At 40.6% G+C, this 19,473-nt stretch overlaps 1 protein-coding gene across 4 annotated transcripts in view; it reads left to right on the top strand.

Annotated features, from left to right (window-relative positions):
* Positions 1–18,874, top strand: part of LOC148356539 (nuclear factor 1 B-type-like) — a 110,763-nt gene extending 91,889 nt beyond the window's left edge. For 3 of the 4 annotated variants that reach the window (XM_088347834.1, XM_088347833.1, XM_088347832.1), the window contains 2 exons: positions 9,235–9,323; positions 18,339–18,874. In XM_088347834.1, coding sequence (XP_088203960.1) covers positions 9,235–9,323; positions 18,339–18,471 — 222 coding nt within the window. In that variant the 3' untranslated portion in view covers positions 18,472–18,874. The remainder of the gene's footprint in view (positions 1–9,234; positions 9,324–18,338) is intronic. The other variant, XM_088347835.1, reaches the window with a different exon arrangement.
* Positions 18,875–19,473: the final 599 nt, after the last annotated feature.

The raw sequence follows: 19,473 nt of genomic DNA, 5'->3' as shown, positions 1-19,473 counted from the left end.
CTTTACTATTTCATAGATTTGATCAAATCATCAAATTTCACACAGTGAAATGAAATGTGCTTATGAAGTTGCTTTTTTTCTGGAGAGCAGGTTTGGTGGTTTTGTTGAATTTTGTCCTAAAACATATAGATTAAAATTATGCTTTTATTTCTGTTTGACTCAAAAGAGGTCTGACCCATGGTGTAGAGGTTCACACCTTCACATCCACTGTCACCTCCACGTGACAATTTGTAAGCATTCAAACTACCACAGGTAGATGTTTTCGCAAGAGCAAAGAGGTCTTACCATCAATGACCTTCTTTATAATATTTAGGGGAGTCCTGATATAACTATTTTTTTCTGATATTCCAGTCTAATATTCTTTCCAATATTGGAAGAAATTACTCTTTCATTACCATTATTTGTAGTGTTTTTTTTAATTGTACACAATTTGAATGAGTGGAACCTGGAATTGACTGCTTGAAAATAAGCGGCATGATCAGATATATTGGATGAAATCCGATACAGTTTGATAGTTTTGGAGCTGAAATTGAACCAATATCTGATTTGAAAATTGGAATGGGACTACCCCAATATTAGTTGCAAGTGACGAGCACACTTTAATCACAAATATCTATCGTCTCCCTTTTCAACAAAACTAAGAATCAATATTGGCAACAAACTAAATGCTCACACTCGGGTTTGTCCACCAAACTTCAAGTATTTATTTTCAACTTGGGCTGGGAACTGAGGTAGCAGGACTGAGTCAGTTTACAAATTATTTTACTTCAAAATGAAATAATATTTGCATTTTCCTCCACACCATAGCACCCCTCCTATGGTGTGGACTATCATCCCATAATTGTTATTGATTGTACATACATTTCATCACGGATTTTGAAGAACTCCTCGTATTTTTGTATATGCTGACGATGTCTCTGGTCGGGCAATTTTTTTAAACAGTATTGATTGAGGTCACACATGTCGTAAAGCTCATTTTAAAAACAATAGGGTTAAATATAACTCACTTTGGGTCAAGCTTTAATCGGTCCATGTTCATATTATTGAATTAAATTATCTTTATTGTCATTCATATAACGTTCTGAAGCATTGTACAAAACAAGATTAGACATGGCACTCCAGAGTTAACATGTAATAATGACTTTAAGGGATAAAATATACAAGACTGTCAATGTGAATAGGCAGATTTTTTTATAGACTAGTGCTTAGAAACTGGCCTAAATTATAATACTAGTGCAATGAAAATGAACATTGCATTGTAATAATAGTGAAGAAGAAGTCCACTAAGACTTAGCAGCAACAATAAGCCCTAAAAAAGGTATATTGTATATGTTTCACAGTTATTCGCAATAAAAGTCTTATGGTTAGCTAAAAGTCGCAAAATATAAAATGGAGATCAAAAAAAGAGAACAACTTATAAACATTTAATAATTTTGAAATAATTCCATCCAACTGTTCCACAGTTTAATGACATTTTATTGTCTATACCATGGCACTACAACACTTTTTTCACAAAATTACAAAGCATTTTACACAAAAAATATTTGTCAGAAGACGCACTAATCCAAATGATCAAAATTAGAGAACAATGATTTTGGCATGGAAAAAAATTTCTTTACGACACGTTTAAGTTGTGTGTTGTGTTACATTAAATAAAAGGGTCATATTTGACTTAAAACCCTCAAAAACTTTACTTATTTTAAAAGATTGGTTGTTTCTTTTTAAATCCCCCGCCAAAATGGTCGTTTTGTACAAATAAATGAGCAAAAAATATTAATAGAAATTCTCTGCACCACACCCCAAATTGCTTCAGTTAATGTGAAACTATGCAAAATGTGGGTCGTTGTGTAGAAAAACAACTCAAAACCTGTGTCATTGTATACAAGACAACCCAGAAAGTTAAGATAAAATAAGATAATCCTTTATTCGTCCCACAATGGGGAACATTCTTTTGTTACAGCAGTAAGACAATGAATTATGAATAACAGCTAAGAATATCAGCTAAATTGAATTGAATTAATCCAAGGATCTATCCATTTCTAACTCTATTGTATCGTGACCACTGTCTGCAAAAGTCCTTTGTTAACATTGCCGATCAAAAGTTCCCCTTTGTGTGGAACTGAGTTTGGGAGATGCAACTTCTCAAACCGATTTTGGTTGTCAGTCGCACGAGCGTTGTCGTCGGTATTTCAGAAGGCTTGTTACTCACAGTTTCTTGGGAGAACTTTCAAAAATGACAGACTGGAGAGTATACATTATCTCCCCTTCCCCTCGCTTTCTTATTGCTGGTTTGAGGCCAAGGCTTTTCCAACCACAACTAATTGAATGCATCTGTGCGCCGCCCGCCGTTTAGCCATTGCTCCACAACTAAACCCCCATACCACCATCGTTTTTTATTTATTTATTTTGAGTGAGTGTAAAGTTATAGTACTAATAACGCGTCATTTGGCCTCAGTTTTCTCACTTCTCTTTTATTTGTTTTTTTCCGTTTTGTTTTTAATCATAGTCGGTTCTTGGCTGGGATTGTTTTTTACTGTTTTGATCTAGATTTTCAACGTGGTTAAAATGAGAATCAGCCCTTGGCATGTTGTGCTAAAATGAAATAGCAAAAGTGTGGAAAGTGCTTATAAGCAGTCTGCCCGTCCATTCATCACGCTTGTGTCTGTTCCGCTGGTTTTGTTTTGGTTTCTGGAGCTCGGCTGCGATGCAAGTTTTCTTCTTCTACATCTTGTGATGTTTTTTTGGGGGGTGGGTCAGGTTGAATTTAGGAGTTGAAATCAGTTGCTTCTTAGGCTTTGGCGCTCCTAAGCAAGAAAAGAAAGTGCAGTCTTCTGTAAATAGATACACTCAGTATACCCCCCTGATATGAAGTGAATCCGTTCTGTGATCGTTAGGTGGATGCAGAGGGGGGAGAAATTAAAATTGATTTTAAAACTTCTACTTGCAAGGATTGTCATGCACTCAAAGGACTTTGTTTCTTTAATCGCCTGCTTATTCTAAATAATTGTCCCAATCGCAGATTGGTTACGGCTTTATTCCTTGGTGAGGGTAAAAATGTGTGTGTCGTCTTCATATTTATCATTTGTTTGTTTTTAATGTTGCAATCTTCTTACTTCTCCCTTAACCATCACTACAATTATTGGGACCCAGGGCTTAACAAATTTAAGTCTGTTAGACAGTGGAAGAGAGCAAAATGAAACATTGTGGGGAGAAGTTCAGCCAATTGCATATAGGCATCTTCATGAAGCTGTGATAGCAGAGCAACATCTTCTATGATTTCGACCAATTGCAGGCAGAAATCTTGTGAGGTACATGACTCACATAGTTATACGGCATGAACACTGCAAAGGTTTTTGGGGATGCCAAATAATTTGTTGTTGTTGTCGTATGACGTGACAAGGCTCTCTAAAACATTGTAGTACACAATGTAATGTGAAAATATTCTAAGATGTGTAGATACAGTATGTTCCACACTAAAAGGCTTACCAGACTATAATGCCTACAAGGCATTGGCCCTCAAAAATATTGTTTTGTCATTATCTTTTCAAATATAAGGTGCACTGGACTACCAAGTGGAATTAAAACTACAGTAAGGGCCAAGATTGCAATAAAATAAAGTATATTTTTTATGCATTGATTGATCAGTTGAAACATATCACTGATGACAATTGCATACATTGTATGCGATTGTAATCACATCACGGCGGGGTGCCAGATCCTATCTACTAGACTACTAGGAACAAAAATGATGCATGAAGCCCATCCATTCATTATCTGCACTGCTTATCCTCAGTAGGGTCGCTGGGGTGCTGGAGCCCATCCCAGCTATCTTCGGGCAGTGGGCAGGGGTCACCTTGAACTGGTTGCCAGCCAGTCGCAGGGCACACAGAGACAGACAATTTGCTCGCTCATTCACACCTACGGACAATTTGTACCGACCATTTAACCTAACGTGCATATTTTTGGGATGTTGGAGGAAACCCCTGCAGTCAAGGGGAGAACATATAAACTCCACACAAGACTTGAATCCTAAACCTCTGGACTGTGGGGTTGCGTGATAACCATGCAGCTGCAGTGCCGCCTCACACATGAACCCTTTAGATTTTACTCAATTATTACACTATTTTTAGTCACGGTGCCAAATTGTTGAGGTTTTTATTGGGCCAGGCCAAAAGAATACTGTCAGACATTAAATTGGTCAGTGGTACATAAAAGTAAGGGGACCACTGAAATACAGTATTGAATTGCCGACTCTCTTTTGGAAGACCAAGAGATTCTGAACCAAATGAAAAGAAAGGCCTTGTTGGAAGTAATTCGGTTGTTCTGAACTGAATGAAAAGAAAGGCATTGTGGGAAGTATTTCAGTCTACATATAAACGAACACACCGCCGCCCCTATTCAAAACCGTTGTCACTTACAATGCTTAGTTTGAGTTGAGAAAAGTGAAACCATTCTTTTTGTTTTCTCATTTCTCTAAAATATTTGGTTAACGGTTGTCTCGGCTTTGCATCTATGGCAATTGGCTTTTGGAAGAAAAACTCTGTTAAAATAGCTGGTGTCATAATGAGATCAGGCCAAATGCTTTTTCATGTGTCTTCTACGTGATCCGGCACTCTTCCTACCATGATTGCATTCTATCCATCCATCCATTATCTGCACCGCTTATCCTCAGTAGGGTCGATGGGGGGCTGGAGCCCATCCCAGCTATCTTTGGGCAGTGGGCAGGGGACACCCTGAACTGGTTGCCAGCCAGTCGCAGGGCACACAGGGCCAGACAACTCACTCGCTCATTCACTCCTAGGGACAATTTGGATCAGCTAATTAACCTGACATGCATGTTCTTGGAATGTGGGAGGAAACCAGAGTGCCCGTAGGAAACCCACGCAAGCACGGGGAGAGCATGCAAACTCCACACAGGAAGATTCTATCTCATGACCTCAGAATTGTGCCACACACTCGCTAACCACTGCGCTGCCGTGATGCTGCGTTGTATCCATTGTTATGCAATTGCGGACAACCATCTATCTCCGTAGCGGCCTGGTGGTTAAGATACAGTGCCCCTGCTTTCGTTTCAATCCCTGTTGCCATTATTATTGTGCAATTTTGGTCAGTGATAGAATTTAACGATTAATCAATTATTGCACAAATATGGTCATGCATATCCAATTTTCTCTGCATATAAGGCGCACCAGATTGTGAGGCATACATTCAAATTTCTGTCCAATTTGGGGTTTTCGGGTGCGCCTTATAATCGGGGAAATACGGTATATTTATTTATATACGCACTCACTCTGTGTCTACACGAGATCTATCGTCCAACGTAAACCTCCAAGGACAAATCAATGAAAACATAAATTTCAAATGTGCTGATTGGGGTGGTGCTGCCAGGAGCGGGCAAAGTGCGAGACGCACTTCAATAACAAAAAAACAAACAAGGAGGCAATCTCCCATACACCTGCTCCACCGTTCCCAGGCAGCGAATATGTGAGAAACCTCCATTCATCTCTCGCCTTGGTTAACCCCTCCAGGGAACGCCACCATCCAGCATTCCGCTGAGAGAGATCCGTGATCAGATGTCATTTGGCATTATCTAAGGAAGGATCCTAATCCGCAATCTGCCCGCATCTGTTGGTTCCCCCCTACCCAAATTTCCCCCCCGATACGCACACACAGACCGTGCTACACTGATGTTGTGGCGGAATCAGCGGGCAGATGGCGATCCCCTCAAGGAGAAAGCGCCGCCACTTTTGTCGCCGCTGCCGTTGTTTATCGCGGCCTGGACGAGCCCCGAATGCTCGCCGTGCATTTTCTTGACCGCCGCCGATGAATATTCAGCACTATCTGATGAAATGGCTTTTAAGAGGCGGCGTAGAGTGCCGACGGTGCACTTTTCCGTCCTCCTCCCGCTTTGGCAAATGAATGCGGGGCAAGGTTAGCTCCGCGTCGGCCTCTCAGCCCGATTGCAAGCACGTGCGGCGGCATAACGCGCGCGCCGTGCTCTTGTGTGGAAGCTTTTTGAGAGGCCCGCCTATGTGTGTGTGTTGCGAGCGTGAGCCCCCTAATCCATACAGAGCATGCATGTCAACCTAACAGGGTAACACACTTACTCAATTCCAACACTGGGAAAAAAATCTGCTGAATGGTGCTCGTCTATCGACTCAATCCATGCGTGCCATTGCTCGTCAAGATTACTTTGGAGATTATTTTTTTTTTTAGGACTCTCAAAAGTACCACCGAAGACACACCGAATTATAAGGCGCACCCCCCAGAAATAGTCTTTCGTCATATATTTTTCATACATACGTACCGGACTATGATATTGAGACTGCATTGAAAAGCTACCGTGCTGATTCGTGTTTCACTGTCGGGCTATCACGGTATAAATTAGTGTAACGATTGATCAATCGAGAAATATTGCTGACCGATAGGATTCAAACCCAGGTAGTGGTAGTGAGAGCACCGGCAATTTACCACAAGTCCACCAGTGATACAGAAAACAATCAAAAAGGCATTAGAGCTCATTTTATTACACTATTTTTACTCACAGTGCCAGAAACACTGATTCGCATAGTGTGTTTTGTTCTGTATTCTGATAGGTTAAACAGTCTCTCCACTTCATCACCTGTGCATCAATAACGTTGCGGTTTGATATGTATACATAGTTCAATAGTTCAAAGAGCTTGTATTGTATTTTGTTGGAAGACTTCCTGTTTCCTCCCTTCACCAACTTTCATTTTTGGCACCGTAAAAATGGTGTACATCTCTATCAGTGGTGGTCCAAGGGGAAAATGTCCGCGCTCTAGCTGCCATGATCCAGGTTACAGTCTGGTTTAGTGTGCACTGTTTAACTGTTTAAACTCCTATTCGCTCATGGACATTAAGATGCAATTCAGCAAGATTCTTCTCATATTGTCACTGTCGTGTAAAAATAAGAAGTTGTATTATTTGCCTTTCACATGGTTAACCCTGCAGTTGACTATAATTGCAGTATGTTGACGGTTCAATGCAATTTGTCTAACTCAAGGCTCGGGGGCTATATTAGACCCTCAGTGATCATTATTTTGAAAATGATCTGATCTGCATTTATTTAGCGCTTTTCAAGTCAATGACTTCCCAAAGCTCTTTACATTGTGCTTCACATTTCCCAATAGCGGCCGTGATCTGTGCAGCCATGTAAGGTGCTAACCTGCTTATTGGGGGTATTGGGGGTTCAGTGTCTTACCCAAGGACACTTCGACATATAACACGGACAAGCCGGGATTCGAACTGGGATCCCTTAATCCTTAGACGATCGCTCTACCTCCTGAGCTATTGCCGCCCCCATTTTGTAATCATTCCATAAAGTCAATAAAATAAAAAAATGGCAAAAAATGGGGAAATATAATTTTGTTTTACATTTCAGTGGTAATATGCTGTTGACCCAATATTCCAGCCGATGGTCGTTTGGCCAACTTCAAACTGGGGGACCCTTTTTTCTGCCCCAACCCGAAGAAAAAAAATCTGATTTGCGTCCATGGCAGGGAATGAATCAACCCAGTGTTTGTCAACCTTAATTGAGCCAAGACACGCTATTTTCTTATTAAAAATGGGGCCCACCACTCGTTGAAAAGCTTTAAAACGAATTAATTATTAGCTTCAGTTATTTTTTTTAAATTCGCAGTGCAGGCTATGAAGTCAAGTAAAGTCACATTCATTTGTTTAGCCCTCAATCAAGGAAATGTCTACATGGATGCACTATACCACCTTTAGAGTTAGTAAAATCATTCCCCTGATCTTAAACCTGGATGAGGGAAAGGGAAAAACATTTTTTTTTAAGTATTCGTAGCTGTCAACGTACAGACGCAGCCCTACCGGACGATCGTTCGTAAGTTGAATTTGTTCGTAAGTAGGTTCAGTGCTACATTTTGTATGTTTAAGGTATGTATAAGTAACCTGTATTGTTTTGTACTAAAAATGAACTTTTCATAAAATAATATGCTCTATAAAGATACTTACAGTTAAGTTGAACTTACTTTTGGAAGATGGGCTTCAACATTTAAGCCGTATTCTACATTGTGTTCGTAAGTTTTATTATCGCTTAAAATCATTAATAAAGGGAGCAGTTGACTGAGGTTGACAGCTATGTAGATTTCTAGTACAAGAAGAAAAGTGAAACTTATCAATATGTCTTGAATATTATTCATCTAAGGTGGCCATGGCTCAGCAAATTGTATGGGTAAATACTTATGTAAGTAATCTAGTTATATTTTTTCATTTCATTAGTTTTACCAGAGGGCGTCAGCTGGGTGGTTAGCACGCAGACCCATGATGCAGAGTTTCAGGGTTCAGGTACAGGGACCGCAGTCTCCCCGTGTGGAGTTTGCATCCTCTCCCTGTGCCTGCGTAGGTTTCCTCCAGGCACTCCGGTTTCCTCCCACATTCCCCAAAAACATGCATGTCAGGTAAATTGGCCAGTCCAAATTGTCCCGAAGTAGGAACGACCCTGTGATTTGTCTGTCTCTGCGTGCCCTGCGACTGGCTAGCAACCAGCTCAGGGTGTCCCCTGCCCACTGCCCGAAGATAGCTGAGATGGGTTCCAGCACCCCCGCGACCCTACTGAGAATAAGGGGTGCAGATAATGGATGGATGGATAGTTTTACCAGATATTTAACTTTTTTCCTCGTAAAATTAGCAAGTAAAATATGTTGGAAAATATAATTATTTGTAAGTGGTATGCATTTCTTATATTATTAAACTTGATTTTTACAGTACAATACAGAAATTAATACGGAAATTGGAATTTGATAATTTCCTGCAACACAGCAGATAGAATTTTTTTTTTTTGATTCCTTGACATTTTATTTGTTTCCCTCTGTTTACCCAAATAGAAGGTATGAATGGATTAAAAATCAAAAAATTTTATGAAAGACAGAAAGAACAAAGGTTACGCGATCCATTTTTCTGGAAACTCCACACACTTTTTACAATAATTCAGGTTGAGAAACACTAAGCTAACCGACTATTTGCATGCCTGCCTTCAGCATGAAGTGACTAACACTAACTCCATGTTTTTCTTTTTGACTCCCAGGTTAGCCGCGATTGCATCCATCCCATTTATTTTTGTGACTTTTCCGACATAACGCTGTGTGGCGCATGCATGTTGACTTGTTGTGTGATTTTGTTTTTTTGTTTGTTTTTCTGTTGTTTTGTTTTTTTAACTTAAAAAAATCTGACCGCCGGCATTTCGATTGACAGCTGAAGAAGTGTGACTGGAGCGTGACTCCAAACGGCCGCCATTATGGCCCCAGTGCCGCTGACGACACTTTGGGGATTGCTTGGCAAAGGTAACCCAAACCTCTTTCACTCTTTCATGCTTACTTGCCGTGTGTCTTTGTTTTTCTTCCACCCGCCGTCCATCGCTTCATCACTCACACCATTTACCATATTTTCTGGAGTATAAGCCGCACGGAAAATCCCCAAATCGTCCAGAAATTTGAACATGCGCTATATATTCTTGTGCATCGTAATGTGTTACTACATTTGTGCAATTATTGATCCGTAGCTGCATTTTATCGCTGACACAATAACAACGGTTGCAACGGTGAATGACTCTGATAGCAGTGGCAATAGCACTGAATCATAACCACCAGGCTGCTAGGGACATGGATTGGTGTTCATTATTGCATAAAATAGGATGCAATGGGAATCGAACCCAAATCCCGGGAGGGAGAGCACCGGATCAAATCCACTAGACCAGTGGTTCTCAACTTGTCTGACATCACCCTAATGACAAGCTGCGACCCAAATTAAGAACAAAAATTTCCAGTTTTCAAATCTAAATAAAGGATTGTGGACTTTAAAGCTGAGAAAATAGAATATAGTCACCTTTTTTCTTTTCTTACTTTCCCAAAAACAAAATTACCAGCAAAACCCGAACGACTTCAAGTACCATACACAGTATACTAGCATATAAGCCTACATTGCATATAAGCAACCCCCTGAAACTGCTTTAAAATAACGATAAACTAAAATAGATTCTAAATATTAATAAAAGGCATCCCTATGAGTGTACATAATTGAAATTTATATAATGGTAAAAAGCGAAAAATATAACATTTTTAAACCATTTTCTGTACCTTCCAGCAGCGCTTCAATGGCACTCGGACACCATTTCTGTATTTCGCAGAATAAAACTAAATGTAATCCCTCTAAAACACAATTGAGACGGTATCGATTAACTTAGCAAGAAGAAGAGATTGAGCAGGGCATTATCACGATCTACTGTTAAGGAGTGTAATTGAACCTCCTTTTTTTCTTCTTCTCAGCATTATTTTGCCAATGCCTGTGACCTACTTTTGGGTCCACCAGTTGAGAAACACTGCACTAGACCAGTATACAGATGACACATGAAAAAGCATTCTTATTTATCTCATTATCACAGTATTCTTAGTTACGGTATCACAAATGTTAGAGAAATGAGAAAACTGAAAGTGATCAAAATTGGTTAACAATTTTGTTTTGCAATTTCTCAGCTCTAACTAAGCATTGGAAGTGACCAACGTCTTTTATACGTGCGTCCATGCGTTTATATATGTCAGGACAAGGGAATTACTTTTAATTTAATAATGCATATTTCTTCATTCAGTTCAGAACGACCAAATTACCTCCCACAATAACTTTCTCGCAATTCAGTTCAGAATTCCGTGCGCTTCGTAAAGACTTTGCAAGTGGCCTATATAATACTGTATTTCAGAGGTCCTCAACTTTTTCTGTACAGGGACCAGTTTAATGTGTGACAATGGTATATATAACTATATACAAAACATATCTGACTCTTTGGTACTGTGACTAAAAGAAGTGTAATGATGAGATAAAACCTAATGCCTTTTCATGTGTTGTCTCCATCCCCAATAGTCTAGTGAATAAGTCCTGGTGTTTTCCCTGCTTCGATCTGGGTTTGATTCTTGTATGCTAGTTTTTATATTTTTGTGCAACCCAAGTCCTTAGTGTAGTTTTAATTCCATGCACCTTATAGTCTGGTGCGCCTTGTACTGTTTATGAAAAAATAGCAAAGTTCGGGAAGTACAGTATTTTCATGTTAAAGAGAGCAGTGCGCATCAGAGGGGGACAAAATTTAAAACAAAACACCTTGGCTAAAACAGACTGAGGTATTTTTCTAGTGCAGAATTTTTAACACGAAAGACCTTCAAGTTTTAAAATAAGGATTTGAGGGAAATCTGTGAAAGTTTCCACGTTCCAACAAGCTGCTCTTTGTTTGCGTTCGTGTTGAAGTCATGCTTCTTCGACGATGCCACGGTGCAGGCATGAGCTCACTCGGGCCTTTTCTTCCTTTTTTTTCCACGTTTCCCTGCAAATGTGTGAGTGTGTGTGCATCTGTGATCTTGTTCATTTAGCGCCAGCTGAAGGTCTTTCTCAACACGCGCACACATGCAAAATCCCCTTCGACGGGCCTCCTAACTAGAACGAAGAAGGATAAAAAATAAAAGAATCAGCCCGCAACTCAAGCGACGTCTTTTTCTCGTACTGGCAAGGGGCAAGAATTTGCCTTTTTAAAAAATGTTACTGCCACAAGGGTGTATATATGATACCTGTCAAGCTCAGCCAATTGTTCTCCTTTGAAAATGATATTCCTCTTATTAAGTGAGGAAAAAAACCTTACAAAAACAATGTGGCACCTGTTTAGTCACAGCAAGACGGACTATCCATCCATCTATTTTCTGTACTGCTTATCCTCGCGGGGGAGCTAGAGCCCATCCCAGTTATCTTTGGGCATTGTGTAGGGGACACCCTGAACCGGTTGCAGGGCACACAGAGATAGACTCTCTCATTCATAGCTAGGGACAATTTGGACCCACCAATTAATTTGACAGGCGTGTTTTTGGAATATGGGAGGAAACCGGAGTTCCCGGAGGAAACCCACACAAGCACGGGGAGAACATGCAAACTCCGCACAGGTAGCTGGATTTGATCCCATGACCTCAGGACTGTGCCGAGGACGCGCTAACCAGTCATCCGCCCCTCAAGACAGACTGTATCGAACGAAAACAACAATAAATTACCAAATAAACAACACAATTCTTTCATTATCCTTCTTGAATCTTCCCCTACTTGCAGTGGAATTCATTCATCCATCCATTATCTGCACCGCTTATCCTCAGTAGGGTCGCGGGGGTGCTGGAGCCCATCCCAGCTATCTTCGGGCAGTGGGCGGGGGACACCCTGAATCAGTGTTGCTTATTATACATAATAGGTTTTTTTTCCATACAAAAATTGTTAGACAGCCTCCACAACTTGAAATGATCAAAACCATATAAAATTCTGGTAAAATTGATATGATATCCTTGATTGTTGACCATCAGAAGAAGTAATATAATATAAGAACAAATTTAATTGGATTCTAAAAAATAAAAAAAATTATACTTTGTCAATATCATGTAAAAAAAGGTCATTTTTTTCATTGAGTAGAATTTTAAAGTGTAATTGTTTGGAAATCTGTCAATATAAATGCATTATATACAAAAATATTGGGAGAATAATAGTCATATATCTCATCATCCAGAAAATAAATAATTTGGGCAGATAATTGTTTTTCATATGAGAGCGAAAATGTGTTTTTAAAAATGAGATCGGGAAAAATGTTTTCATTTAACTGTTCTTTTATTCATTCTCATGCTTTAAATCATATTTTTTATTTTATATTCATAATTATTCAAAAACTTTAAAAAAAAAAAATCACAGCTAGAGACACCTAAAACTCAACATTTTGGAGATAAGTGTTTTACACTTGACAACGACGATTGGCTCTTAAAAATGAGATTGGGAAATAATTTCCTTTAACAGACAAATTAACTATTTTTATTGTGTTTTTCATTTTGTTTATATAATTGTTCCAAAACTTTATAAAACACACAATCACAGCTAGGGACCCCTAAAACCCCACTTGTATCTTCAAAAATAATCATACCCTACGACAGAGGGTCTCTATTGCTCACGAGTGAAGGGTCATTGTGATTTTCTAGGAAATTTAATTTTTAATGATTGTTTCGTGGTTGTCTGTGCCTGTTTTAACTCAACTTCTAATCATTACAACCTGGTAATAACATAGTAACAACATAGTAAAAACGCAAGTTGTTATTTTAGGGACGTGTGTCCAACTGATAGCCCTTTAAGCTCATCAGAAACAAAAAGTAGCACTCTGCTTCACAAAGTTTGGTGACCCCTGCTCTAAATTGTAATCAATGACAATAATAACAATTCTCAGCCTAATACATGAATGTGTCCATAATCCCTGCAAAAAAATTGCCAAATAATTAAATATTTTTCAAATAGCTTTAAAATTGTACCTGTAATGATTTCTGTTCCGGGTACGTTGCCAATCCTTCAGTTGTGCACGGCAATGTTGTACAAAGTTATGAAGACATGGCTTGAACTTGTGCAGGTGGGTGTACTTGTACTGCCTAGTGATGTGGTGGTGAAAAAAAATAGTTTGACTTGTGCAAACTACTAATGAGGCAAGTGGAAGGATGCTGTCAGGCTGTCTTTTAGATCAATATTTCTTAACTGGCTGGACCCAAAAGTGGGTCGCAGACCCGTTTTCAGTGGGTCGTGGGTCTTAGCCTTGGCAAAATAATGCAAAGAAAATGGGAAAAAAACTGAAGGTCAAAGCCACTCCTTAATAGTAGATGGCGATAATGCCTTGCAAATGCAAATTGACAACTTACATTTCACACCACAATGATAGCCAGTTAAAGTTTACACGTGTTGAGCATGGCCAAACCCAGATACTGCAATCTGATATGTGAAAATCCGCCAAGTGGCCCCTCTCCTACTTGCATTTAACATGCGCCCTGCCGGCCCCCACTTGCAGCAATAGTCGCAGCCGCATGGGTGCTGTTCATTTTTGACAGAAAGAATAGGAAAAAAGAGCCGCTAGGCATGACACAAATGTGTTTGCTCTGCCTCGCTTTCAGCAATAGTCGTTTGGGAATAATGGATTGCGCCCACAACTGTGCATTTCACTTCAGGTAAACCAGAATGGCACGCCTCCCGTAAACATGTGTGCTCTGCCGGTCCCTACTCTCAGCAATGTGCAATCGGAGATATTAGATCAAGGCCGCACGAGTGTAGTTCACTTTTTGTTGGACTTGAAGTGGTTTTGGTTTGGCTGGTCTTAAAAAAAACATTGACACATTGTACCATCTCTGTTTAAATCTGCAAAATGTTTTCATTAGATTAATTCTAGATTTTTTTTTCTCTATGTGGGTCGTGGCTTGTGTGTAAGGTGGGATGAGGGTCCTAGAGTCAGACCTCTGTTGACAACCACTGTTTTAGATGGTCAGGGAATTAAGAGCGATAACAATACTCCCGTTGAGAAATAGTGGATAGTTTTGGATTTACGGTATTGTAGATAGTTAGTTAGAGTAACACACTACCTTTTAGCGTAATTTATAAAGTTATTCCACAAAGTCCAGAGAGGTGCTCACTTTTCCCCAGTATCAGTATTGTCAACAAGCTGCTGTCAGTCAATGCTGAGGTCCGGGTCTTCTTTGAAGAGCGGATGAAGCTTTACACCAAAAAAAAACAACTAAAAGATTTAGGTGTTGTATATAAGTCAGATCCGGAGGACTCTCCTGTTACTGGGTTCCATGGAAACCATTACCTGTTTCATGTGGGGGAGTACACCCCTACCCCAAAAACTGGCTTGGAGAAGGATCGGCTCTGCCATGCTGTACTTGCCCAAGACACACTACAGGTGCGCCTACTACCCAGGTGGTTAAGGGCTCTGTGAACGTGAACCCCTCAAGGAAGCGAACTAGCTAGTGGGCCAGCGACATTTTCTTGCCTACGGCCGCCCATTTCCAAGTAACAGTCCATTAGCCAGGCCGCGACTGCGTCTTAGTAGCCAGTACGCAGATGCGATCTGACAGCCGTCAATTTCAACTGGATTACAAGGGCTTTTGTCCCCCGTGTTTCCCGACGGAGAAAAAGACGGTAGAAAAACGAGAGGCGCTCTGTGCGTTCTTTGTTGGCCAAGGTGGAAAAAAACGGAATCGCCCCCCCTCCCCCCCTCCCCTGCTCTCCTGTGGCCGCCCCCTGTTTCCTGCCCGATGATTTTTGGCAGGAAGACAAGGAGGGAGGGGAAAAGGCAAAGTGAACTTGAGGACGCGTTGGACAGGAAAAGAATTGTGGAAGAGGATTAGTAGCCTTTTTTTTAAAGTCTTACAGTACAGCCTGTTGATGTCTTTCTCATCCGACTTTGCTCCGATTTCTCCGAGCTACTCTTTGGGCCCCTGTCCCAACTAAATGACACTTGTCAGGGATTTACCGTCCTCAGGAAAGGAGATACTTCCATTTCTGACAAACAACTGAGTGGTTCACATGTTTGAGGAAAAAGAAAAATCGGTTTCAGTCTAGACTTCAAATAGTCCACAGTCTTGCGATTGTTAAATTGCGCAGTGGACCGTTTTCAATTTTTGTCCCAAGTAAGTTGGTGAGGGCTTCAGGCACCTTTCTTATTTTTTCACTGGAATGTCATTAATGTCATTCTTCATTGTCAAATATGCTATATGCACAACATACACCACGGACGAAATGAAACTTCTTTTTCCTTGGCGGAGGGAGAGAGTTGAGAGTTCTGCATTCAACATGATGAGATATGCTGTCTTTGAGCCTGCTGGTTCTGGCTCGGAGACTCCAAGGTCCAGTGGATTAGGATTTTTTGTTCCCCGAACAAGACATATATTTATTTCTTTTTTATTCTTTTGAGCAAAATATATATTTTTTCACCGTACTCTTGTTTTCAAATCAAATCCATCCCGTGGTTGGCAACCTTTTCTGTACCACAAACCAACAATATTTTTGTGGCCAGGCCCAATTATAACATTAGTAATAATAACAATAATGATAAATATAAAAAGGAGCCTAAGTACTCTGTTTAATCACTAGAACCCTAGGGATTTATTTGACATTAGAAAAGGCATTCTGATCGTCACACTATTTTTGCTGACAGTACCACGTTGTACAACATTATTTTGACTGAAATCATTCCCATAATGCTCTATTATAATGTTGGAAAACATGGCACTGTGAGTAAAATTATTGTAAAAATTAAATTCATATTCCAATGTCATATAAATTCCTAGTGATCTAGTGGTTAGGATTCAACGTTCTTACCGGCGCAATCCAAGTTTGATTCCCTCTCAGCCAATGCTGAACAAATGTGGCTGGCGGTATTTGTTGACTTATCAATCGTTGCTCTAATACAATTATATAAAATCTGGTGTAAAACGCACACTTAAACTTTGAGTTTTAGGGTGAGGGGTCAAATAAAATGTGTGTATACATGATTAAATTTAGTGTAAGCAAAATACATGGCAACTTCTTTCCTTTCTATACCAAAAGACCCATGGCTCGGTACCTGTCTGCTGCCTGGTGGTTGCTGACCACTGCCTTATAGAAATGGAAATGAAAAGGATTAGTATCTGATGAAAAATACAAAAAAGAATATTTGCACACAATTGCAACAAATTAAAATTGTGCCTCAGTTTTTTTTTCTTGTGTATAAGAAGGTGTGAAAAACTTAATTAGGTTTCCCTTAGTGCACTGGTTCCCAACTGGGTGACTTCAAGACCCACCATTCCCCACTAATGACAGCGTGCAGACCAAAGCAAGAAAAAAAATCCGCTTCTCAAATGTATCCAAAGAAAGGATTGTGCAGTTTAAACTAGAGTTAGTAGAATATATTCACCTTTTGGGTTGACCAACAAAACCAAAACAACTAAGTTCCTTGTATAGTCGCATATAAACCCTACCTCTTATATAAGTGACCCCCTAAAACTGCTTTTAAATAGGCACATACTTAAATAAATTGAAAATATAAATAAAGCGTGCACCTAAAAATTAATAGTTATTTAATAAAGATTAATACATTGTTCAAAAGCTAAAAATATATCATTTTTAAACCTTTTACCGTACCTTTTAACACCATTTAGGTATTTCGCCTCTGTTTTGTACCTCAAATGGATCTTTGTTGTCACTGTTTTCCACTTTTTCTTCCCTTTATCACTAACGTTCGTGGGATCCATTATTCCATCCATCCATTCATTATCTGAACTGCTTATAGAGTCGCAGGGGTTCTGAAGCCCATCCCCAGCTATCTTCGGGCAGTGGGCAGGGGACACCCTGAACTGGTTGCCAGCCAGTCGCAGGACCCATTATTATGGGCATTAAAGGGAAATAACACCAACAAAATCACAATTAAATGAGATGTCCATCTCAAATCGCAGAATGACTGAACAGGTAGAAGAGATCGAGCAGGGCATTATCTCCATCTACTGTGAAGGAGTGTAATTGACCCTGGCTTTTTTCTTGTTCTTAGTATTATTTTACCAAGGAAAAGACCCGCGACCCACTTTTGGGTCCCGACCCACCAGAGGAGCAGAGGAGCTAAGATGAGTGCCCATGAGATGAGGAGGGGGCACTCTGGGAGTTTAGGGGGTGGGTAGCAATGTGTGGGTAAGAAGGGGGGCTAATTATCCTACATGTACGTAAGGCAGTAGCCCTTGGGAACAAGGCGGCACTTGTTCCCGCTCGCGTTTTCAGTTAGCACCGTTGCTCCCCGGGAACAATCCCAGTGTTGTTTTGCCATTAGCGTGATGTGAATAGAGATGGCGCAGCTTTGTGGAGGGACCCCCACCAACCCATGCACACCCACATACATGCATACACACTCCGTTCCTCTTTCTTCCCAGAAGGGGCACCAGCTTTTCGATAAAATTAAATCCATACACATGTTTTAATTTGTCTTGTCCCGACAAGTCAGGCTTTTCATTTTTTATTGGAGGAGGGGTTCATTGTATACATTAAAGCAGTTGTCGGCACCCTTTTCTGTACGACAGACCAGTTCGTTGTCTGACAATATTAGGTCTGCGCGCTCAGCCTGCAGACGAGCTGAGCGCCAAGAGCGTGGACGCCAGCTGAGTTGTGCAAAATGGGGACGGAATCCATCCCTGGCGAAGATCCTCTACAAAGGAAAATAAAGCAAGAACAATGACAAGTGCATAATTTCCAAAAAAATGTGTAAGAAGAGCCCTGCCGGAACCCGGACTAATGATTGACATTTTAGGCCAACCCGAACTTCAGTTCGGGCTCGAGCTTAAGACCTTACCATTAATCCCGACCCAATAGCCGGCGCCCCCACCAAGTAAATTAATTGTGAGTCCTTTGCTTTATATGGAATTGGAACAAATGCGTCGCCACGTGCATCATATTTGTTATCATGGCATTACTGTGGCCCATTTTATTTGCAACTGCTTTGTTTTGTGCGTGTGTCCCCACAGTCCTGGTACCTGGGCGAGCTTAGTTCCATTCCAAGTGTCGAACGGGACGCCGATGCTGCCAACAAATGTCCACCAGAACTACAGCATAAGCATCATTGGTGAGCCGCTGGTCCCCACCGAGACCGGGAACTGAGCCCGAGGGGGGTACGGACCACTGCTTTGGAGAAGGTGCGCTTGGTTGAGGGGCAAACGGAAGGGGGGCTTGCAAAACCAGCAAAGACAGCCGCGGCTGTACAATCCCAAGACTCTTCCAGAAAAACATCCAGAGTCCCCCCTCGTTCATTTTTCCCTGGACCAAGATGGGCGCAGGAGTAAGAAAAGGATGCTTCAGGTGGGCCAACCCCCTTCCCCCCATACATACACACACACAGATCCCTTACCCAACATACACAAACACACACACAACCAGTCCACACACACAAACACACACACCAGCCAGTTGTTGTTTGCAGAACTTTGTGATGCATTCAAATACTGTGATGTATAGTTGCCTTAATGTTCTACTGCATGACACTCAAATCTGTGCTTCTGATGAGAAACGCGTGCGGCGTTGGGTGGGGGGTGGGAGGCTTCGAGGGTCAAACAAAGTCACTGTGTACACAGTCGAAAAACAATGAGCGCTTCTTTGTCGACCGTGATACCGGAAGAAACAAAAAAATGTTTCTTTGTTTTTGTTTATTCGTTTGTTTGTTTGACTTCTAACAATTGACAGAGTTAATTAACTACTTGAGATTTGACCCCTCACTAAAGGATTTTTTGATCCCTTTCAAAAAGGTATTTTTTGGTTCAAGAGCAATTTCCATGGAGGCAAGTGCAATTGAATTGTTTTGAAGGGAAGCTATCAGTCTGTCTGCCCTCAGACTCTAAAGGAAAGGGGGATAAACACCCTACGCTTTGATGGGTAAAATGTTTTTTCTTTTGATTTCGCTTTGCGTGTTTTTTTGTTTGTTTTTTTTTTAACAATTTGATTTCAGTCCCAACCCCAGCAGCAACACCAGCACTTGTTTTTGTTCAGTGTCCTTCCGCAATTGTACCGGGACATGTTGTTTATTCTTTTCCTATTTATTTCTTGCGAAAGGGGATGAAATGAACCCTTTGAGAAAGAAATGAACACATATGGTGTGTAAAAAGGAAA

The sequence above is a fragment of the Urocampus carinirostris genome, chromosome 11 (assembly GCF_059441175.1).
Source record: "Urocampus carinirostris isolate Australia breed hairy pipefish chromosome 11, RoL_Ucar_1.0, whole genome shotgun sequence".
Classification (NCBI taxonomy): Eukaryota; Metazoa; Chordata; class Actinopteri; order Syngnathiformes; family Syngnathidae; genus Urocampus; species Urocampus carinirostris.
The sequence above is the reverse complement of the archived record's forward strand: the minus strand, read 5'-3'. Positions and strand labels throughout refer to the sequence as shown.